This window comes from Chlorocebus sabaeus, chromosome 8 (assembly GCF_047675955.1).
Source record: "Chlorocebus sabaeus isolate Y175 chromosome 8, mChlSab1.0.hap1, whole genome shotgun sequence".
Classification (NCBI taxonomy): domain Eukaryota; kingdom Metazoa; phylum Chordata; class Mammalia; order Primates; family Cercopithecidae; genus Chlorocebus; species Chlorocebus sabaeus.
The window spans coordinates 103,544,259-103,568,915 of record NC_132911.1 but is presented as its reverse complement, the minus strand read 5'-3'; the positions used below and the strand labels follow the sequence as shown (position 1 = coordinate 103,568,915).

General features: G+C 37.6%; 1 protein-coding gene across 7 annotated transcripts in view; it reads right to left on the bottom strand.

The window, feature by feature from the left end:
* Positions 1-24,657, bottom strand: part of VPS13B (vacuolar protein sorting 13 homolog B) — an 870,718-nt gene that overhangs the window by 61,718 nt on the left and 784,343 nt on the right. For all 7 annotated transcript variants that reach the window (XM_037999868.2, XM_073018246.1, XM_037999863.2 and 4 more), the window contains exon 44: positions 6,377-6,532. In XM_037999868.2, coding sequence (XP_037855796.2) covers positions 6,377-6,532 — 156 coding nt within the window. The remainder of the gene's footprint in view (positions 1-6,376; positions 6,533-24,657) is intronic.

Sequence of the window (24,657 nt, the reverse complement as noted above, 5' to 3'; positions counted from 1 at the left end):
CATCCTGGGTGACAGAGCAAGAACCTATCTCTACAAAAAACAACAAATGTTTTCTTAAATTGGTTGAAATTGAAAAGATAATGCAAAATTTAATATGGTAGTGAATTTTTTTTCAGAAAGCAAATCCTTCTGTAATATGAATATTCACCATGACTGGAGAAAATAGGACTTTCATATACTGAATTTCCTATTTGTAATATTTTTCCAGATTATAATAACACACACACACACACACAGAGTATATGTATAAGTCTAAGCATATGATGTTTAATTTTAGTATGTCAACTTGACTGGGTCATGGTATGAGCAGACATTTAGTCAAACATTATTCTAGGTGTGTGTGTGAGGGTGTTTCTGAGTGAGATGAACATTTGAATTGGTAGACTGAGTAAAGCAGATCATCTTCCCCAACATGGGTGGGCATCATCTAACCAAATGAAGACCTAATCAAAGGAAAAGGCTAAGAGGAAATTCATTTTGCCTGACTGCTTGAGCTAAGGCACTGGTCTTTTCTGGCCTTTAGACTTGGAATGAAGTGTCAGCTCTTCTTGGGTCTTGTACTTGCCAGACTTTGGACTGGAATTTACACTATTGGCTCACCTGGTTCTCTGGCCTTTGCACTCAGATGGGAGCTACACATTGGCTCTCCTGGGTCTGCAGCTTGCTGACTGCAGATCTTGGGACTTCTCTAAGATTATGTCACGTTTCATAATCACGAGTCAATTTATAATAAATCATTCTTTTTCCACACACCCATGCACGTACATGTGTGTGTGCATAGGTGTGCACACATACACCCCCTCATTAGTGCTGTTTTTCTGGAGAACACATTCTCAGAGCAGCCTTACAAACTAGGTGCTACTATGATTCCCCATCTTAACAGACAGAAAATTTAACAGAGATATTTAATAACTTGCTTGGTGTTACCCAGTAAGTCTGGCCCAGAGTTTGTTGATCGTCACCCTGATAGTCTGTCTGTCATAAAATTAATATCTACTCATTAAGAAAAGTTAGAAACCATAAAAAAGAAAATAAGGGCTGCTCTTTATAACATTTATGTTATAAAGACACCATTTCTTCCCTTCCCAATAGCTGTTCTATCCTTTCCTCTTATTATGAAAAACCCTCACTTGATTTGATTTGGTTAGTTAGCAAAAAGCAGCAAAGTACTCAGGGAAGGTAGACACCTCCCTTGGTCCCCAGTGGCTGTATCATGATTGGTACAAGCCAATCCTGTTAATTCCATTCTCCTTTTGCCATTGATTAGGGTAAATATGGAACTCTGGATTGGCCAATAATATGAGAAGGGAAGACTGGTAAAAGGCTCTAGGAAAGATATTACTCCTTGATAATAAGGGAGACAGGTTGAGAAGGGAAGCCCTTCTTTTCTGTCACAGAAGCTGTTATCAGAGGATATATACAGCTTTTACTGCCATCTGAGACCAGGCAGGCAAATCTAAGAGGATGACAGAGAAGCAAATACAACACTGGGTTGCTTAGTTAGCCAATACTGAACCAGCCTTCTTCCTCCTTGTTATGTGAAACAGTAAACATAAAATAGAATAGTATCTGCCTCATTAACTTGCTATGAAGATTAACAAGCATATTTTGTAACTTCAAACTGAAAGCATCCTAATTGATACATTTTCCTATGTCATTAAGACTTCTCTGTAACCATCAATTTTAATGAACTATTATTTACAAAAATAAATATGAATAACTATTTATAAATGAACTATTATAACTATTTCTAGGTGGGGGTCTCGCTCTGACACCCAGGGTGGAATGCAGTGGCAAGATTTCAGCTCACTGCAGCCTTGAACTCCTGGACTCAAGGGATCTTCTTGCCTCAGCCTCCTAAGTAGGTTGGACTACAGGCACATGCCACCATGCCTGGCTAATTTATTTTATTTTTTGTAGAGATAGGGTCTTGCTAGGTTGACCAGGCTGGTCTCGAACCCCTGGGCTCAAGTGATTCTCCTGCCTCAGCCTCCCAAAGTGCTGGGATCATAGGCATGAGCCACTACACTGGGATGAACTGTTATTTAATCAAAAGAAACCTGCTAGATTGAGGAACCAAAAATTAAATGTCATTGTTGTTTTAATTTGCATTATTTGAATGGTGAGGTTTAGCTTTTTCTCAAACATTTATTTCTCAACTATCTGCTTATTTGAATTTTCTTTAGAAGGAGCACATCTGTAAAACCAAGCTGTGCTTAACTGTTATATTTCCCTTAGATACTCTAGTCATTATAATCTTTTAAAACTATGCTTTCACAATAACAAACCATAAAAGTCAACTGAACTATGATCCTAAATTAGGAAGCAAACTTTTCATTAGCATATGCTAGGGGTTACTAGACACTCATGGTAAGTCTTATGATGCCATAGCATTCCCTAACTTGAAATAAACATTTGAAAACTCTGAAGCAGTATTTAACTGTTATTCTTGATGTGTCCAAGCCTGGCAATATATGCACATGGCTCTTGCTTCTGAACCTTTGGACCCCTGGAGATTTAGAAGAGAATTTTGCTGTCTCTCACAGAAACCACAGAATCTCCACAACCATCTGGGACTCACTTGGTTTATCCAAGACAAAGATCCTCTTGGTGGGTTTTTATAGTCTCATTTTCAACTAAAAAGCCTGTTAAATAGGCTTTCAAATTTGATAAAAAGAAAATTCTTAAAAGTGGCCAGGGAGGGAAGGCTACTTTAGATGAAGGAAAATCCAAAAATGGTCACTCAGTGGAGTAGTGTGCTTTCACGGCTGTTCCAGGGTTAGGTTCAGGAGAGCTATATCTGCTTTTCTTCAAAGTGGCAAACTTACAATGCCTTTATTTTGAAAATTATGGTTTGAATTTCAAGATTAATTTATCAGTTGAAGACAGCTACTTAATTTTTTTAAATGCACGGTTTCTCTTTAATACACATTTCCAGGTTTCACACTAATTTCCCTCCTTCCTCAAAGCCACAAAGATGTGTATTGAAGATTTCCACATATGATTTTACTTAGCAGGTTTCAGAACTCTTATTAGATCAGTGCCAAGAAGAATAGTGATATTAAAGAATAACTCCAGAGCACCAGATGCACTGGAAAATGATATCTTAACCATGATTAAAAGTATGTGTATAAAGACACCATTATACATACATACATATGTACATTTGAGATTTTAGAGTAGTAAAGGTTTCTTCAACAAAAGGATGAGAAACATGGAAGCAAATATGTGTACATGAGTGGTTGTAGAACATACAAAGTTCCCACAAAATTTTCTGTGGTCAATTTTCATTCAATTGGGGGAAATGAGAGGGGTATAAGAAATGCAGAGCACAGATAACCCAGCATCAATGTTAAAAAAGAGCTTTAGCCAATTCTCCATTATCCAGGGGGCGTTAAGGTCCATCAGGGATCTGCACACACTCACTTCCCCAAATGGGCCCTGGTAATTAGGCAGCTGCAGTTTATTGCAAAATTTCAGGCCCAGGTGGGGGTAGAAGGAAAGAAGCCAAGATGTGAGGGAGACAAGAATCCACAAAGCTCTTCTGAAGCTTGGTTCCCTTCTTCCTTCCTAACTTTGCCAATTGAGGAAATCCTATGTCTCTGATGTACTTTAACTAGAGCAAATCTGAACGCTAAACTACCCTGACAGCAAAAATTAAATCCAATTGAAAAAGACATTTAACATTTTTGCTTGTGGGTGTGGTGTATCTGAGTAAGGGGGCAGGGGAGAGGTAAAACTGTCAGACATTTTTAGAAATGTATTTTTCAAATAACCAACTTTTATGACATTTGGTAGGTATACTGTTGCGACGTGTAATATTTTGTGCAGGAACACTGTATATATTAATTTATCCCTGAAATTTAACATTGTTTCTTGAAAATATATAGTATCTATACAAGAATGAGTCACTACTGTTGTAACACAAAAATGTCCAATGAGTGTTACTCATGCCTGATAACATTTCATTAGAATAATTTTAAGTATGGTACACTGGGCTATGGCAGGAGGGCAGGCACGTTATAAGCATTTTACGTACACAAACTCAGTTAATCCTCACACTAACTTCCTGAGGAAGGCACTATTACTATCCCCATTTTACAGATGAGGAAATTGATTCACAAAGAGTTTAAATGACTTGCTGAAGATCACACAGCTAGCAAGCGGATACAGCCAAGTTGCCTATGATCTTGACTACAAGGACATACCATTAAAATCATTTCTCTATGGAGGGACCCTGCCATTTCAGTAATTGATAAATGTTCTAGCAGCCACACTAAAAAGAGCTGAACCACCTGGGAAAGTTTAGACTGGAGCTATGGTAGTCAAATTGTGGTCCCTGGACCAGCAGCATCAGCAGCACCTGGGAACTTGTTAGAAATGCAAATTACAGGCCACACCCAAACTGAAACTCTGGGGTTGGGAGCCAGCAATCTGTGTTTTAACAAGCCCTCCAGGGGATTCGGATACACTCTCAAATTTGAGAAGGCCTAGAGAGAAGAAAACCAAGGGGAAACACGACAGCTTCCCTTATGTTTTTGAAGGGCTATAATGTAGAGGAGAGGTGACTTGTGGAGTCCTCACAACAAGTTTTGTGCTTGTTGTATATGCCTCATAGTTCTAGGGAAAGGTGGTGGAATGGTGAAAGATTTTTGGTTCAAAATTAGGAAGAAAACTTAGCTGGTAGTAGCCAACAGAAAGGGCTGCTGTGTGAGAGAATGAGCCTCTTGTCATCTGAACTATTCAAAGAGGCTGGATGACCTTTTCTCAGACATACTACTGAATGGGAAGGTGGATAAGACATTCTTGAAAGACCATGAGTGACAGAATCAGAAAATTAGTACATACTTACTGGGCAGATACTCATTGAGAGCAAATTCATGTAAGAGTGTTCTGAGCGCAGATGGGAGTTAGTGACACTTCTTGTTCTCTTTGGCTCAATGCTCACACTAGTAGGCTGGTCCCCGCAGGAATCCTTCAGTAAGACTCATTTGTCCCATATTTGTCTCTTCGTTTATGCTATACTGTCTACTTGGAATGCTCTCTCTTAATCCAAATTCTACATATTTTCCAAAGCCCAGCTCAAGTCATATCTTCTCAGTGAAACCTCTAAATTCCCTTTACACTTACTGTCAGTTGTATACATTGTTGGGCTTACATAAAATTGCAATTTAAAAGCAAAGATTGTTTCACATACTTGGTGTTTTCCATTTTACTTTGTTCCACTTTAGGCAATCAATAAATATTCTGAGGAATGCTCAGTTAATTGGGGAGTCTTCCATGCTTCTTTTCTGAGACTCCTCTGCTAGAGTTGAGTTCTCTTTTTATTTCTGTGGCCCACAATAATAAGATCATCAAGTCCAGCTCCTTGATTAGGTGCAGACCAAGAATGCATATGGTGTGGGTCCTACTGTTCATCTCGCTAGTAGCTTCCTGCTTCCTCCTTGGCATGCAGCAACAGAATAGCCCCTGCTGCCCCATAGGGGAAGCTCCCCTTTTCCAGGGACTAAGTGCTGTTTCTATCATGTCCCACAAAAGCTCCGGATAGACTGTTACAATCCAGATGTAAATGTATATGTTGAAATTCTAACGACAAATCCAGTTATTATGTGTGCAGTGAAGCCAGTTTTCAGATTTTAATACTTCCTTTTTTTCTTTCTACTCGTCATATGCTCCATGCTTGAAAAACATCTTTTAGAAACCACATTTTCACATCTCAAGAACACAAAGAAAGTGTCAGATACTTTTTTCCCTTTGCAGTCTTAGAACTTCAAAAACAGCCAAAAGGAAGTTTTATAAAATACGTAAAAATATGTGCTGAGAGCTGAGGTTTTATATGCCAAGAGTTAGGCTGCAGTGAATTTTTACTGCAGTTAATATTAACTCCTAGGAAAAGCAAAGCTTGCTGGAGACCCAGGCCCACTCTGTCATGGGAGAGTATCACAGCACTTCCTTACAGATCATTCTCACGTGTGAGAACCAACTCTTGGTTATCCGCTGGTGGATTATCCAGGGTTCCCACTACTCTTTGCTGCTTTTCCTTCTCAATAAAGGACTTTTGGCTATTTCACAGCTCATTAGCACCTTCACCAGAAGGTAGGTGGTGACAGGGAGAAGAGGTGAAACTAAAATCAGTAAATTTTACTGCTCGTTAGCAGCTCTTGTAAAAGAAGTGGGACAAAGGGTTTGAAGCCATCATCATTGTCAAGATCATAGATAAGCATTTATTAAATGCTCACATGCGTGCTAGTAGCAGATATAACTAGGTATAACCACTGCGATTTTTAGAAAATTATTAATTATTTTCATTTACGTTTCTTCTCCATTACACTGAATAATGAAGAGGTGTCTGGGTCAGGAACACAAAGAAACTTACCTGTTTTTGTACTCCATTGAGTCGCTGAACCTTGATGATGAGAGAAGCAGTTCGACCCCTGTACTGAATTGTTCTAATAAAAGTCCCGGCATGGTCCACACTGAAAGGCTCTGACCAACGCCAGTTGCCCCAGCCTTCAATACAGATGTGTAACAGCTGGAGAGAAAAACAATAACCGTCATATTGCCAAATGTGCCAACGAAAACCTAGTCCTAAAATGAAAGTCTCACTGCTGGAAAACCTTTCCATTTGTAATATTTCGCATCTGTTTTCTTTCTAACCTGCATTATTCATCCACTTCCAACTTATTCCACCAGGCTAAGAATAGCAAATATGCCACATAGAGTCAATGTGGTTTTTCAGATCACATTTTAAACCTTCTTAAAAATAATTGTCCTATCAAATGGTAAAAGGCCTGCTGAACATTTGAGAAAAGATCATTTCATTCATCTGGAGGACAAAAAGGTTGAAGTGTGAGATCAAAGAACCTTGGTATTCGCTGATAGTTTATTTCTTCTTATGGCTAGACAGTAATTAAAGTTAAATTTGATTTGTATTTTTTTTTTTATTTAACCATAAATTGCCATACCTTACTTTTTTCTTTTGATGAAGAACAAAATAGCAGTTTGAAGATGTAATTCATTTAATATACTCTCCTTATGAGATCACAGATATATCAAATTAGAAATACCTTCAACATTTTAAATGTAAGATATGATGCATTTGTTCTATTTTTTTGTTATGTACTTACTGTAACGTTTACCAATTGAGTCTCTTGATACATATTTATATTTATTCATGTAGCATTGCCATGTCTGGTCATATTTGGATTTATTTTGGGATCAGATACGTCCTATTTCTACTCTTACCCACTAACTGCAGCTAAGAAAATCAGTTTAACTACATGAGTATTCCAAAATATATATACAATAATTAGTACTTTTTTAGGAAACAGGTTTAAATGAAAACAATGTTCTATGATTTGTAAGTACAAGGAAAGAAATCTGACTCTTTTTTTTTTTTTTGAGTCTTGCTCTGTCACCAGGCTGGAGTGCAGTGACGTGATCTCAGCTCACTGCAACCTCCACCTCCTGGGTTCAAGCGATTCTCCTGCCTCAGCCTCCTGAGTAGCTGGGACTACAGGCGTGCCACCACGCCCGGCTAATTTTTGTATTTTTAGTAGAGATGGGGTTTCACCATGTTGGCCAGGCTGGTCTCGATCTCTTGACCTCATGATCTGCCTGCCTCAGCCTCTCAAAGTGCTGGGATTACAGGTGTGAGCCACTGCACCTGGCCAAAAACTGATATTTTAAGAAAAATGTATTTATATCATATGCAAACAATTTAAAGTTTTCTTTCACATCACATACAATTTTTTAACAGAGTTAACAAAGGTAAATCTCATGAAAAACTCCCAATTACTAGACAGAATAAAACTTTGAAAACATCCTGTAAGACTACCATAAAAGGCCCTAATAATAAATACATTAAGGATTTACATGGAAATTGCCATAATATTAAATGTCTTGGTGGAAGCAGGTTATTTTTTAGTTTCAGCCTTAGGAGTACTGATAACATGCTTAAATTTAAAAAATTCCCAAGGTCATCACAACATATGTTTTCGATGTTAAGATAGGGCTTTTTTTTTAAAAAAAAAAAATCTGAATACATTATTTTTAAAAATCTCCTAACTCATCTCCCTGCTGTTAATACGGCCTCACTCCAGTTCTTCCTCCACACACAGCCAGTGATCTTGTGATAGGAAAAGGCTATCAGTTAGGTGACTTCTAAAAAAGGCTAACAGCTAAGAAAACACACGTGTGTGCATACACACACACACACACACACACACACACACACACACCCTGGATAGCAAATACCTTTAGGGAAAATATGGTCTTATATACACTCTACAACATAAAAGTACCAGAGTATCTTTGATGTTTAAATATTAGTAACAAAGAAAAATAGCAGTGTTTGGAACCACTTCAGTTTTTTATAGCAGCAACTGGGAATCAAGCTCAGGGTACACACAAAACTAAAAGAAATAAGAAAGTTGTTTTCTTTGGACAGACTAGTAGCTGGAAATGACAAAAAAAATAATGAGGCAAGGTACTTAAGATCAAGCTCAGCTATATTTTTCCTGAACATTTCATAGACTCTAGAGAAAGTTTTAATGTACACAATGTAATTTTAAGTGAGGAATGTTCACATTTGCATATGAGCTCAGCTTTAGATAGCTGCTCACTCTGTGTACACAGCTTTTAAGGACTGGATGCCACCAAGGAATATGCTGTCAGGTTTTGCTTGGCAGCTATTTGTTCTCAGAATGTTGGCACAGATATTTTCTTTGAATTACGAAAATTCAGATATGTTTGGATTTAGTTCACACAGGAAAATTAAGTGGGAGAAAAACATTTGTAACACTTCTTCCCACATGCATCATCAATGGAACATTTGTAATGTTTGGTCTACTGTTAAAAAACATCTAAATATCACTGGCAATTAGATGCATATAATTCATTAGGAAAAGAACTACATTCTTAAGAGAGAAACCAACAAAAAGAAATTCAGGAGGCCTAGCAGAACTTCAGTTCTCCTTCCCATTGTGTAACCACCCCTGCCTGGGAACCCGCAGCACTGGATTTGAGCACTGGATGTCAGTGAGTGCTCAGATACCCACAGATGCCTGGCTAAGGTGAGAGGTTTTGTTCTTGCTGGACCCACTGACTACATTTCACTGCTACAGGTACTGTAAGTCTCCATTTAGTAACGAATACTTGCATACCTATTTTTATTTCTCTACAGAAGGAAGCATAAAATCAGGCACAAAAAAAGTGACATCTGTGTTAGACCACCTGATTCAAATGAGATTTTGATCATCATCCAATACATTTTCATTACTCAAGTACTATAAGGAAGGTAATATGCTAGGCACTATGGAGGAAATATAGAGGAAGAGATGTGTTCTTTGCCCCACAAGGAGGTTATGATCATATAGGGAAAATAAGGCAAGAACAAAAAACTAACATGAGGCAGTCAGGAAAGGAGAGGAGCAGTCACATAGTAGTCCAGATAAGGAAGGGTCTGGATCAGGGTGCTGTGATTAAGCAAACATTGGGAAGCAGCTGCATCTCAGAGTTTGGGTAGGATTTCAACTGGCAAAGATGACAGTTCCTTCCCACGCCAAAAAGACAGTGTGAGATGTGCAAAGACTACACATGATCCGGACAAGGTTAACCATCTCAATTGGCCACAGAAAAGGGAACATGGATAAAGGGGTGGGGGATAAGTTTAAATACGTAGATTTAGATTGTGGCTGGCACTGATTTACTAAACTAAGGAATTTGCACGTTATGCAGGAATTAGTGGATAGTCACTGATACCTTCCCTATAAGTGAGCAACGTGATGACAAAGAATGAGAGCACGTGGAGAGGCAGGAAGACTGCAGGAGTTGGATGAGGGGCAATGTGGGCTAGAAATACAGGGGAGAGAAAGGTAATGGGCTTCACAGAAAATAACGATCCCTTCTGCGTGAAGCCCAAGACATTTTTTTTTAATACTTTATGTTCTAGGGTATATGTGCACAATGTGCAGTTTTGTTACATATGTATACATGTGCCATGTTGGTGTGCTGCACCCATTAACTCATTATTTACATTATGTATATCTACTAATGCTATCCCTCCCCTCTCCGCCCATCAATTTGGAAATTTTCTTTCACCTCTTTTCTATTAAGATTTTCCTTCCTTACTTCCCCTGCTATCATTCAATCTATCCAGGCTTTTCAGTCTCTTTGGTCTACTTAGATAGTGTCTAATATTTTCCACTGTGGGGGAAAAAGTCAAACAGGAAGTATTGTTGTTGGAAGTTTTCGATGACAACTAAAACTAAGCAATAAGGCAGGTTGTACAGTCGCTACACTCGATGGAAGGTCCCAAGAGGGTACATTTTCTTTTGTTCCAGCAGACCCTGACGCTGGCAGCCAGACTAAATTCATAGCTTTCCCATTGAAGACCTCAGATGGAAGCATATACAGTTTTCAACTCATTTTTTTTTCTATACAAAATAAAACTTAAAACAGAATTACTGATCAGGGAATTGGGGATCAGCTCTGAGGACCACCCACAGTTTTGTCCAAAGGAGAATTCCTGAATTGATATATTTAGGAGGAAAGAAGAGTAAGATAAAATCGAGGAAAACAGAGTACACCAAGAAGAGAAAGAAAAAGTGGATGGCTAAATAAAAAATGTTAAACTGCACCTTAAAACATAAATGATAAAGGTACCAAATACTTTTTTGTGAAGTTACATATTTCACTATTCATTTTAAAACTATTGTCAAGATTTTTTCTACTTGAGTATCACAAATTAAAATTTTATCTTCACACTCATTTGTGTATTTTTTTTTGCATTTTATAGTAATTTACCCTACAGTACTATGTAATGTTCTAAAAAGAAACTGGAGATTTAAACAACTTCAAAAAAATTCCCAATCCATTGTATTCATTGTAGAAATTTTAAGAGTTCTTAAAAATGAACATGCAATCCAAGTGATATAAACTACTGTGTATATATATATATTCTGGTAATATATTTTTATATATTACTTATATATAAAAACTTAGGCACCATTTTATTATATTTTAGAGACAGAGTCACTCTACTGCCCAGACTAGAGTGCAGTGGTGTGATCATAGCTCATTGCAACCTTGAACTCCTGACCCCTCAAGTGATCTTCCTGCCTCAGCCTCCCGAGTAGCTAGGACTATAGGTACACGCCACCATGCCTGGCTTTTTCAATTTTTTTTATTTTTTGTAAAGATGAGGTCTCGTTATTTTGCCCAGGCTGGTCTTGAACTCCTGGCCTCAATCAATTCTTCTCGGCCTCCCAAAGTGCTAGAATTACAGGCACGAGCTATTGAACCTGGCCCATTTATTTTATAAACTTCTAAACTCATCATAATATCCCAAGAGCCTAGTGTATAGCAGGCATTCAACAAATATTTGTTGAACAAATAAATCAAGATTAATACAAAATAACCAAAAGTAGATATCTTAAAATGTCAGTGGTGATATCTGTTCATAAAATAGTATCACAGAATTAGTATGAGTGCCTCCTGGGGCCAGGCACCGCAGTCACTCAGTCCCCAATTCAGCCCCCAGTTGCAGTCCCCAGGCAATTACTATACGTAATAGGATGTGCCAGATACTTGATAGGGTGTTGGCCAAATGCCCAAATCCTGGTGAATGTGGTCACACTCTGCCTCCTATTTTCTGTAGAACAAGACACGGGCACTGCATACTGTGCCTGGGCCCACTCAATACAGACGATGAAGGCAGAAAAAACTGCGGCCAGCAAGTGCTGCCAGCCAGCAGCTGAGCAATTCTACAACTCTGAGATCAAATTCCTGCTGCCTCATGGCATCCTGTGTCGCCAGCACAAGCCAAGCTTCACCACCAAGAGGCCCAACACCTTCTTCTAGGTGTTCGGCCCTCTCACCCCGGGTCTGTCCAAATAAACTCAAGAATGTCAAAACAAAACCAAAACCAAAATGAGTATTAAATCAAGATATTTAGAAGAGTTTCCTATTTTGAATGATCTTTCAACAAAGGAGATTTGTCTTACAGGGATAATAATATTAGATTAAACACCAAGTCAATGTAATCCCTCAGATTCATAATTCAGATACTGCAGTACTGATATTAAAATATCAAGTAGGCCCCAAATGATACAATAGGTGAGCATCATGAGTAAAAATTAAGTTGAAATACTAAAATAATTCTTGTCTATCCAAAATACTATCTGGAAAGTCAACTGAATCAAAATTAAATCACTTGCTTGGAATACATGCGTCTAAGTGGAAGTGACAGTACATTCCACACTACTAAATTAGCATAAAAATAAAATATGTTGCTTATTATTGCTTTTTCAAGGAATTTGAATTTCAAGATGTTCAGCGTATCTGAAATAATGCCAAAAACCAAGTAGAAAAATGTCTAGGTAATGACTAATGCTTGGTGTCATAATTCAATGCTGAAACTTTTAATGCTGAAATTCTTAGGGCCCCATATATCCTTTCACATTTATAGAATATAATTTCCCAACTAAAAGAGTAAGTTGAAATAAATACAACTGAATTATTTTTGGACCCTTTGATGTAGTTTGTTTTGGTAGGAAAAAGAAAAAGAGAAAGTAAGCTCAACTGTGAAAGCCTTTCTAAATCATTCAGGGTGTGATATAACGGAGGCTGCATTGTCGTGATGTAAGTGTTGGCTATTCTTCCACAAAATATGGGTGCTGTAAGTTTTCTCTCAAGATTATTTAAATTAATTGAAGGCCACAAATACTGTGTAATTAGCATGAAACAACCTCTTACAATAAAGGGAAACCTGACACATTCATAAAAAGGTGGTTGGAATAAAAATTGTGGCTGAAAAGTAATCCTTATATAAAAAAGATCTTACTTGTAATACCTATTGATGCATCAATTCTATGAAATAATCTATCCTAAAGTAATAATTACAGATGTGTGTAAAGAATGTAACTAGATGGATGTTTATCCCAGTGCTAGTTTAATAATAAAAATTTGGCAGTATTAGGAAATTGGTCAAATAACATGGTAAAAATAAAAACAGCTTTCCTTTATTAGCCATTATGTGTCAAGCACTGGGCTAAGGGCTTTTTAATATTACTTATTCCTTAAAACAATCTTGTAAGGTAGACTGATGAAAAAATAAATGGAGGTACACAGGGGCTGAGGGATTTCTTCAGGTACACAGGGCCAGAGTATTGGGAAGGGAAAGATATAAGATCTGAAGTTATTCAGAGCCTCTATTCAAAACTATACTAACACTGTAGAGTACTTTCAAGTGGCTGAAAAACAATCATAGCATGAAAACATGTTAATGCTATCAGTTAACAACAGATTAATTGAAAAACACACATTACAAAAAGGTATGTGCAGTACCCCCATTTTTGTAAAACAAATAAACAAAAAGTATGTATGCCTATTCCAAAGGAAGAAAAAGGCTAGAAATATGCCATAATGCTAACAGTGGTTAGTTCAGGGTTATGGGATTATGCATTTTAAGTTTCCTTTTTTCCGTGTGTGTTTTGTGTGCTTCCTCAGGTAATTTCCAAATTTAATATTACAACTATGTCTTATTTGGCAATCAGACAAAAATGTTATTAAAATAAAAAAATGTCTAATAGTATGCCTAGAGAGGCCACATTTTAGGTAAAAAGAAATTGTACATTTCTATTTTAAAAGTTCAAGTTCAGCCTCCTAGTCAAAGCCAAATTTTCCCAACTTGCACGCTTGGCTCTTTGCCAAGAGGGTGACATGATCTTCAGTTCATCTCTGTAGCCTCCATAATTCCTAGTACAGAGTCTGACTTGCTATACTGCTATATTACATATTCACATGATTCTTAGGAGCCATTTAATGCGATTATGTGAGCTTTTTACCCTAGGGCAACAGCTTGTTTTTTTATTTGAGACTGGGTCTCCCTTTATTGCCCAGACTTGAGTGCAGTGGCACAATCATGACTCACTGTAGCCTCAACCTCATAGGCTCAAGTGATCTTCCCACCTCAGCCTTCTGAGTAGCTGGGACTACAGGCGCACCATGCCCTACTAATTTTTGTATCTTTTGTAGAGCTGGTGTTTGGCCGTGTTGCCCAGGCTGCTCTTGAACTTCTGAGCTCAAGCAATCTGCCCACTTTAGTCTCCCAAAGTACTAGGATTGCAGACATGTGCCACTGTATCTGGCTCAATTTGGCGAGTATTTTTAAGGATTTACAGCTATTAAATGTTTACTATAAGCCAACTAACTGTTCTACACATGGTAGATATAGAAAAGGACTAGACAGTTCACTTGGGCTGAAATGCTTACGATATAGTAGGATAAACAGATACTCAGTAAGAATAATTACACTGCAAAATGTTGTTAGAGTAAGAAAAACACAGGGCTTCTGAGGTGTTCTCCTTGGGGAAGTTAAAAGTTTGACCAGAGAATGTATTTTGCTTACTCCCCAAAATAAGAAAGACACGTTGAAATAGAACAAAAGATGATAGTAATGTTACTTCTGATAAACAAAAGTAGGTGACAACCTAACCTGTCATGTGACAACCAGGGATGGAGTGGTTATTTCTGTACGAAATTTGTGTCTACAAACACACTGATTATATTAGAAACAAAGACAAGTCATAAATGCAGCAAGCTATGGCTTCAAACTATTTTTGAAAACAACTCCTGGTCATTTGTTTTAACAGAATTTAGAAAATTAACTTTCTATTATCAACTTATCAGCTTACTTTCCTCTAACAGTTTTGATCGTAACCCAAATGGAGTCACTGAATACTGATTTTGGAAAGAAGGAGTCACTCTGGAATAAAAAAGTCATTGTTTTAGGAGGTCAAATCTTGAGACAGAGGATGAGAGAGAGATATAGGAAGGAAGGGTGAAGAGGAAGTGAACTCTTAGGTCAGTAACTGCTATTTCCTCTCAGAGCATCAATCATCAATAAACACCAGGGATTGATGCATGAAAGACAATGAAACAAAGTAACTGACAAGAAAGTCACTGTTTGGCTGTTTGAAATAATGCTATTCACATGTTATACCTATATTCTTCATAGCTTTAAAACACTGCATTGTGTCATTTCATCATATACTTTGTAATAGTCATTTGAATTTCCCTGGGTAAGTCAGGGTATCAGATTTCACACATTTCTAGCAAACATTAAGGCCTGATGTTTCAACATACCTATAATCAAGCTATAGAATCTTTTTATTATTTTTCACAAATAACTATAAACACAACTCTAAATTCAAGATTTACGGATTTTTATTATTCAGGAATTAATCTCTGTTCAATCTCTGGCTGAAATTTACATACTTAAAATAACCTAAAAAAAGAAAAGTGGGGAGAATAGTGTCATCGTTTCATTTAAATTATTTTCTACAAAACAGTGAGATGCTTAATGGGTATTCTGGGCTAAAAAAAATTAAATCTAAGTGACCTAATTTAGGAAAAACTAATATACTGCATAAACATTTTTGCAAAAAGATTTAATGAGAAAGATGTTTCATGCATTAAAATATTTTATTTTTAAATTTTATACATAACTTTTTTGGACATTTTAATCATGAAATCAGATATAAATACTGTTAAAAAGTATGAAATGATAAATAGGCTTGCTTTAAAGAGGTCATTTCAACATTATACATATGTATTGTTTTCATTCTTCTAAAGGCTTCCCTATAGTTAAATGATACGTGACTGAAAAAACATAAGCTGTGATATTAATAGCTGCCTTAAGTCTAGAATTGTGTGACAGTCTTTAAGACTGTTTACCCTTGGTACCACCACAAAGGGTTGAAAAGCACAGATTCAAAGAACTTTGATATATATGTATATACAGAAGAGGATGGACTGTCTATAAAATCTGAAATAATTCACATTTTCTTTTTTTAAAAATAAGTAAAATAAATACAGACTTTGATTGCTTAAGTTATGTCAACAACCAGGAGATTGTGATGCTATGCAGACACACTCTTAACAGAATGATAGTCAATGGTCGCCATGCATTTGGTTAGACCCAATTCTTGAGTGGAAGAGTTAAGAGTATGTTAGAAGGAAATGATGATGAATAATTTAGGTGAGCTGAGAAATGGGAGCAACAAGATAAGAAATTGGAGAGGCTGTCTGTCAGTCATTCAGATTTGGATAAATACTCTGTGAGTCAAATTATCAGATTTTATTTGTTTGCAAATCAATTTTGACAAAATACAAACAATAGGGAAACCTACCTAAAGTTTGAATAAAAACTTTCTTTTAAACTGTTCTCAGATGTAATATTCACTATTCAGTAAAATTTAGTTTAATGTAAAATAGAAGACATGCCAACACATGTCCTAAGAAAAGATCAAGCGATTTTTACATAATCTTCATTTTTTAGTCATCATGGTAATGTGGACAACTGTAATTTATCTTTAATTTTTAATTAGAAAAAAGAAATCAATAGATGGATATAAGAGAAATCCAAAATTTTTACAGTTATTTATTTTAACTAAGCTGCCTTGCCGTACTAAGAAAACATTTTTGTAAAGGTTAAATAAAGTATTTCATGGCAACCGCTGCTTCTTAGTGCCTGTATAACAAGAAATATGAGCCAGCCAAAGTTGTGCAAGTTGGTTTTCTTTCCCAGTAAGGGAATGTGGTATCTAAGACCTTGTCCTAACTCATTTTATCCCCAAGTGTAAGTCAAGCAAGTCAAATATGAACTAATGCCTGAAGGGAAGTCCCTGACTCCAGAAGTATGGATTATTTCACATTTATCTTAAAATCTGCTCTCAGAGTTCTTAAAATTCACTAACTTGGCAAGTCAGGAATTATCATGAGAAATGAAATAATTTCATAACTATGAAGTCATCCAACATTCCATGCATCTGACACTCAGTGGGCTTGGCCATGTCTTGGGCATTATTCTGACCTTTAAATAACAAGGTCTTCAATATTCTGGAAATAATTTAAAAGCACGGAAATAATAAGTGCCACAGTATAACAGGTATGCCATTGTCTTTGAGTTAATGCTTTTGTTACACAGACTCATGGTAACAAGTTATGATTAAAGACAATCACATTATGTATGCTGAAATCTTTACAACATTCTTAATCAGTATTTCCCATTACTTAAAAATGGCAAAATACCATGCTTTAATAGTCCAGCTGCATTCCCTTTCTCCAAGTATTCTGTATTAAAATTCACATTTAAAATTAACTTGGTAAAGGACCTTTATGTTTAGACATCAAGAATTTACATTTGCAGAGCACTGGCTTGTGAAAAGGCTTTGAGTGTCTTGTAAAAAGCTTAAGAAATCTTCAGTATATTCTTCTCCAAAGCTATATTTCAATATCTGAGATTTATTGCCAGGGGAGGAACAGAGAGACCATTAGCAGCACCAGCAGCCATTCCTCTGGGTGCTTCACACTTGAAATATCCCCATTCTCTTTCATGCAGGCTTGCAGAAAACTCTAGAAATCAGCCCTGGGACTGGATAAAGGACCCTATCACAATCCTATCTTTGCCATTTCTTGTGAAAGACTTTAAAAATATCAAATTGGTCATTTTATAAACTAGTTTTACAAAGAAACTTTGAAATATAAAGGAAAAGGAAAACTCAACCCTAAACTTCTGCCTCTGATTTAGGTAGAATGTATCTCCCAACAGAAAATGAAAAAATTCCAAATATGCTCTGTGCATTAAATACTTAATGAACAAAACTGCTAGGACCCCATTTACTTCTACTGGCAACTTCAAAAGGCACTGTAATCTCCCTCAGAGAATGTAAGTTTCCTGGAATCCCTGATGAAACTAAAAATATTTTAAGAGAAAAAAGTGAAGGGACAGAGTCTACAGACTCCCTTTTTTTTTTTTTTTTTTTTTTTGCTATTTCAATTACTGCTTAAAACTGAAATGAAAATGCAGTTGATGGTGGCTGGACGGTAGTTCCTGGGTACTCAAATGGAGTCAGTGTTTACAGAATATTTTGGATTAAAATCCTTGCCAGATGGTCCCAAGAAGTGTTTACCTCACTGTTGATTTTAGTTATCTTAATGTCAGCAACAATAAAAAGAAGCTTGTTACTGCCACTCGGGAGCAAAGGCATAAAATCCTTCCTCCCCAAATGGAACTGCTAGTTGCAGACAGCTGTGCCCCACACAACAATAAGGGTGATACTGTAGATTTCTGGGAAACTATTTCCACAATTAGAGAAAGACATTATGTGGCAAATTTAACTTGTAATGACATCTACTTTAAATATATAATATTTAGTGATTAAGTTACATACTTTTAGTTTATGGTAAACAATAAAAATTTTCATAGAATAAGCACAAAAGGCTAAACAAAAATGTGAAGAGTTAGACACACATGAAAGTTGTGCCCAATTTGAAGTATATTGCTAATCTTCTTCTGTAGCATGTTTCTATTTTATGACTTTTCATTAGAGGCCATAAGGAGGCCAAAGGGGCAGGAATGGGAAAAAGGGGAGGGGTGTGCGACCAGGAGCTACTCTTAAGAGCCCAACTGAATTGACAGTATATTGAGGCATGTATTGTGAGATCAGTGCCTCCTTTGTGTGTATATTAATAGTATATACAAAAGTATCCAACATTATGCAAATAATAGTGTTTATAATTTTATTAAGATTTTAAATCTATGTTCTTGAGAAATCCCAAAACTTATTCAAGGAACATTTATTGACTGGGTGTGGTGGTTCACTCCTGTAATCCCAGCACTTTTGGAAGCAGAGGTAGGAGGATCGCTTGAGCCCAGGACTCAGAGGCTGTAGAGAGCTGTGGATGTGCCACTGCACTCCAGCCTGGGCCACAGAGCAAAACTCTGTCTCAAAAAAATAACAAAAATAAAGGAACACTTCCCGGCTGTCTATTATAAGATACAGGATTAAATATTGTGCAAACAATACCTTATTAAAGTCCTCTTTTTCTTCCCTTTCATTCTCAGCAAACATCCAATACAACCTCAACCATATTCATGTCCATCTTCATTCTCTCCCTCCTATCTCAAGAATAGGAGGAGACTATTGTGGTACATTGCAAATGGCCACAAATTCTCTGCAGCAACTCTCACCAAGATCTAGTTCCTTACTGTTTAGATCTGGCTTAACCTTGTGGCTTGCTCTGTGAAACAGAATGTAGTGGAAGTGATGCTGTGTGAACTGAGCCCAGGTTCAAGAGGCCTTGGAGTCTCTGCTCTCATTCTCCTGGGACAGTGTTACCAGGTGAAGAAGCTTGGCTAGCTTATTGGTGAGATCACGTGGATGAGAACCAAGACACCTGGCAAACAGCCTGCTGACCACTAAATATGTGGGTGAGGCCATTGTAGACCACCCAGCCCTCACTAATTTCCAGCTGACTTCAGCCTCCTAAGTGAGACCAGGTGAGACCCACAGAAGACCCTCTTGAGTTCACCTAGATGTCTGACCAACAGACTCACGAGCTAATAAATGGTTTTTAAGTCACTAAGTGTTGGGATGGTTTGTTAAACAGCAATAAGTATTTGGTATAAACTTCTTCCTTCAAGATCAATCCTTCCACTTGTGATCTGAATTCTTTCCTTTTCTTCCCTTCTAAGATTTTATGCCATTAGTCATTCTCTCTTCTGCATCATTAATTTCTTTATTTCTTTCTCCTCCTATAGTAATGTGCCTAACTCTTCTTCCATTTAAAATTGTTCCTTAACCCTGTGGCTTTCTGTAGCTAACACATAATTAATACTAAAACAAACGAAAACTTCATGCTCATCATCACCACTTCATCACTTCCCATTCACTTCTCAGCCCACTGTAATCTGGCTTTTATCCCTATCTCTCTACTGAAAGTGCTTTCCTTGAGCCATCAATGATGTTCCAATTGCCAAATACAATAGTCTCTTTTTTTTCAATTCTTACCTCACTCAGTTCCCTTAGGACATTTAACAACACTGATAATTCTATCCCTCTAAATATCCTTTTTGGATTTTAAAACACCATTATATCCTGGTTTTCCTGTGACATCTTGGTTTTCCTCACAGCTCTTATTTCCTCTCAATACATTTTATTTCACAGCCCAACTCCCAAATTCAGCTACTGATCCTTTTGCAAGCTCACCTCCAAGATAGCCCCAGTAATCCTTGCCTCTCGTTATCTGTGCCTTTGTGTAGTCCCCCACTGAATAGGGCAGATCTATGTAGGATATTACAAATAAGACAATGAATGACTTCTCAGGCTAGGCCATAAAAGATATTGTGGCTTCTGCCTTGGATCACTTGATCTGGAAGACAGCAGCTGCCATGTCCTGAGACTACTCGAGTGACTCTCTGGAGAGATCCCTGTAGTGAAGTGCTGAGGCCTCCTACCAAGAGTCATATAGGTAAGTATTTTGGAGATGGATCTTCCAGATCAGACGAGCCTTCAGATGAGTGCAGCTCCATCTGCTGTCTTGATTACAACCTTATCAGAAACGCTGAGCTGGAATCACTCAGTTAGACCATGCCCCAAATTCTTGACTAACAAGACTGTGGGATAATAAGTGCTTGTTGCTTTACGTACTCAAGTTTTGGGGTAATTTTTTATACAGCAATAGGTGACTAATAGAGATTTAGTATCTGTAAATGGGATACTACTGTAACAAAAGTCTAAAATGTGGAGGAGGCTTGGAGCTGGAAAGTGAGTAAAAACTGGAAGAACTTGGAAAGAGTGTTAGTGAATGTCTACATACTTCAGAGAGATTATTAATAGAAATGTGATGGTCCTAGAGGAGACTGCCAGCTAGAGAGCGAGAAAAATGTTATTGGAAATGGGTGGAAAGGGGATCCTTGCTATATGGTGGCAGAAAGTTTTTCAACACTATCACCTGCAGTAACACGGAAGCTAAGTAGACTTCCAGGCAGTGCTGAAGTGCCTCCTAACTTCTACCTGCTGCTAATATTAAAATCCACAAGGGGAGATATAAGCTTAAGAAAGGACTGTCAGATAAAAAGGAGCCAGGACTTGTTATTTTGAAAGTTCCTAGCTTTATCAGATGCAAATGATGCTAAAATCAAGAAATGGCTTCCCAGCAAAGATCAAATCCAGGACATGGTCCGAAAAGCTGGGTCTAAATATGAAGCAAATAATATGCCTGTAAAATCTTTTGGAAGACCTTAGAAAGACCTAAATTGATGGCTCAGAGAACTAGTCAAACAAAAGGAGTTCTAAGACACTGAAGGGTTATGTCCCTCAGTAATATCAGAAAAATCTTAAAGTGGAGAAGGGCTTATCTAAAAGATACATGGGGGTAATTTTGTTTAATACAGTAAACCTCAGTAAGAATAACAAGAGACCCACAAAGTTGTTTACAGAATAATATTGGCAGAAACACTGCCAACTTAGACTGAAAGACGTAAGGATAGTACAAAATGAAAAGACGACTCTGAACCTTCAAAATTCTACCAGCAGAAAGCAGGCTGGGAAAACTACAAGGTGCAAACAAAAGCTACTTTTCATGGAAAAGAATGCGTGACTCAGAGGCTGGAGCCAAGTGCACAAAGCCACAAGCAACGGGGAGCTATTTCCAAGCGGGAGTAATACTGAGTACTAATTAAGAAACTTCCAACATTTATCTGATTGAATTTAAGAATTTCTATGGACCAGAAACTCCTGTGTGTCTTCTGTTTTCTCATTTTATGCATGGAAATGTCTACTGTAGTTGTCGTATGCCTGTATCACCATTGTACATTGTTCTGCAGCAACAGATAGTTCTTCTCTTAGGACTCTCTCCTTGGGCATGCTTATTTGTTCCCACTTCTAGCTAGGCACCAGTAATAGGCCAAATTTGTATCTCCAGGTCAGAGTATTCTTTTGAGCTCCAGCCTCTTACATTGAATTTGCCTATTTTATACGTCCACTTGGATGTCTAGTTAGGGGAAAAGGACTAAAAAGGAACCCTTGGTTATAGAGAGCCAAGTTCTTTCTACTTTAAAAAATGTTTTTTATAGACAGGGTCTTGCTATGTTGCCCCAGACTAGTCTCAAACACCTGGCCTCAAGCTATCTTTCCTATCTTAGCCTCCCAAAGTTTTGGGATTATAGGCGTGAGCCACCACTGCACCCAGCCAAGCTGAGTCCTTTACTAGGAGCTTTATAAATGTTTTTCATGGAATATTTACAATAGTCACTTAATTATGCAGAATAGGAAGTTGAAGCTCCAATAAATTAAGAAACTGTCCATTCTTCATGCAGCTATCAAACCTTAGGAGTGAAACTCAGGTATTTATGGCTTCAAATTTGTGCTTTTTCTAATATACCATCCTTCCTGCCCTCTATAGCAGCCTAAAATTCAATGTGTCCAAAATGGTTTTCAGGATTACTCTGTTGTGCTCTTACACCCTGCCCCATTATCTGTGTCTTAAACATTTTCCTACTCAGCTCCCTGTCTTGGCCCAATAGCAAAACTAGCAACACATCAACTAAGTCTGAAATCTCAGAGTCAAACCAGACCCTTCTCTTCCATGATCAATAATCAAATCCTGGTTATTTTAACCTCCCAAATATCTTCCAAATAGACCTCTATCAAGTTAAACTTTCTCTCAGCAATTTAAAGATGCTGTTCCACTGTCTTCTAGCCTCCATGGTATCTAAAGAGAAGTCCATAGTAATTTGATTGTTGTTCTCCTAATGTGTTATAGGTAATGTGTTTTCCTCTGACTGTTTTCAAAATTTCCTCTTTTATCTTTGGTTTTCAGTAGTTTCATAATGATGTTCCTGGTATCTTCAAATTTACTTTATTCTTCCATCATGTACTTTATATATATATGTGGGGAGAGGGTAAGACCCTGTCTTATATATATACACACACACACACACACACACACACACATATATATATATACACACACACATATTTTTTTTTCATGCAGGGTCTTGCTCTGTTGCCCAGGCTAGAGTGCAGTGGTGTGATCTCAGCTCTCTGCCAACTCCACCTCCCAGGGTCAAGCAATCCTCCCACTTCAGCCTCCTGAGTAGGTGGGACTATAGGTATGCACCACCATGCCTGGCTAATTTTTTTTTGGTGGAGACAGGATCTTGCCATATTGCCCAGGCTGTTCTTTAACACTTGGACTCAAGAGATCCACCTGCCATGGCCTCCCAAAGTGCTAGGATTATAGGTGTGAGCCACCATGCTTGGCCCATGTATTATGTTTCTATTGCTCTGTAATAAATTAGCACTAATTTAGCAGCTTAAAACAACACACATTTACTCTCTCACAGTGACTGTTGGTCAAGAGTCCATGTATAGCTAGCTGCGTTCTCTGTTTAGGGTTCATAAGACTCCAAATGAGCTGTCAGTTGGCTGCATTCTGATCTGGAGGCTTGACTTGGGAAGACTCTACTCAAGCTTGCTTAAGTTGTTGGCAGAATTTATTTTCTTGTGGCTATAAGACAAGGGCCTTAACTTCTTACTGCCTGGTGCTGGCAGCCACCTTCAGGTTCTGGAGGCTTCCCACAGCTTCCTGCCCCAGAACCCTCTTAATAGGCCATCATAACATGACAGTTTGCTTCCCAAGGCCAGCAGGAGCCTCTATGCCTCTCTCTCCTTACAAAAGGGTCCAATCACTCTTTTAGGGTTTTTATCTTAGGCCCTTCCAAAGATTTTTTCTCTTGATTAACTAAAAATCAACTAATTTAGGACTTTAATTACATCTGTAAAATCCCTTCACCTTTGACACAGACACTTTAGAGTACATGTCTGATAATGCCAACATCTGGGTCATCTTTGGATTAACATCTATTAATTGTCTTTCTTTGAAACTGAGTAACATTTCTTTTTCCTGACTCTTATCTGTCAAGTAATTTTGGGTTATATTATGGACGTTGTACATGTTTTGTTGTGGAGACTCTGGATTCTCTTATGACTGCTCCAAAGAGTGTTGATGTTTGTAGTTAACAGGTAACTAACTTGTTTAGACTCAAACTGGAAATTCTCATACTTGGGTGAGCAGCAGCTCAGGTTAGTTTACTTCTTTAAGCCTTGGGTACAAACTGCATTCAGTTTGCCCCAAGCATGTGTGTGGTTCAGCAGTCAGCTGAACAGTTTGGCCAAATTTAAAAATATTATATTCCCATTTTATGGCTTTCTCCTCTCCAGGGTTTGCTCTTCACTCTCTAGCATCCTTGGATGCTTGGCTATTTCCCCTGGTACCCTGGGCCAGAAAGATGATAGGCCACCCCTGTTCTGCCGTGGCTGCAGTTGCCTCAAGGCAAAGTCAAAAAAATGGGAAAGTCATCCTGCAAATTACTTGCTCAAAATTTTGACTTCCCTCCAAAATCTGCCTTTGTTTTAGTCTCCAGAGCCTTCAGGTAGTTTTTTTTGTTGTTGTTGTTTTGTTGTTGTTGTTGTTGTTTTTTAAGTTCTGTTCAGAATGTGTGGCTGTTATTCACAGAAATATCAGTTTCTTAGGCATTTATATCATTTAATGCCTTCTACTTTGTCTTAGCTCTGTTACTATAATCTCTCTCACTCCTGGACTATGCAGCAGTACCCATAGTAGTCTCTGCTTGTATTCTCGATCTTCTCTAGACTCTCTTCTCAAATACACTAGAACTTTTCTGAAATACATCTGTGATCATGGCATTCCTCTACTTAAACCCGTTCAGTAGCCAAGAGCTGCCCATCACATAGATGTATATCTTCTTGAAATGGATTCCCAGGCTCTTGAGAACATAACTCCACC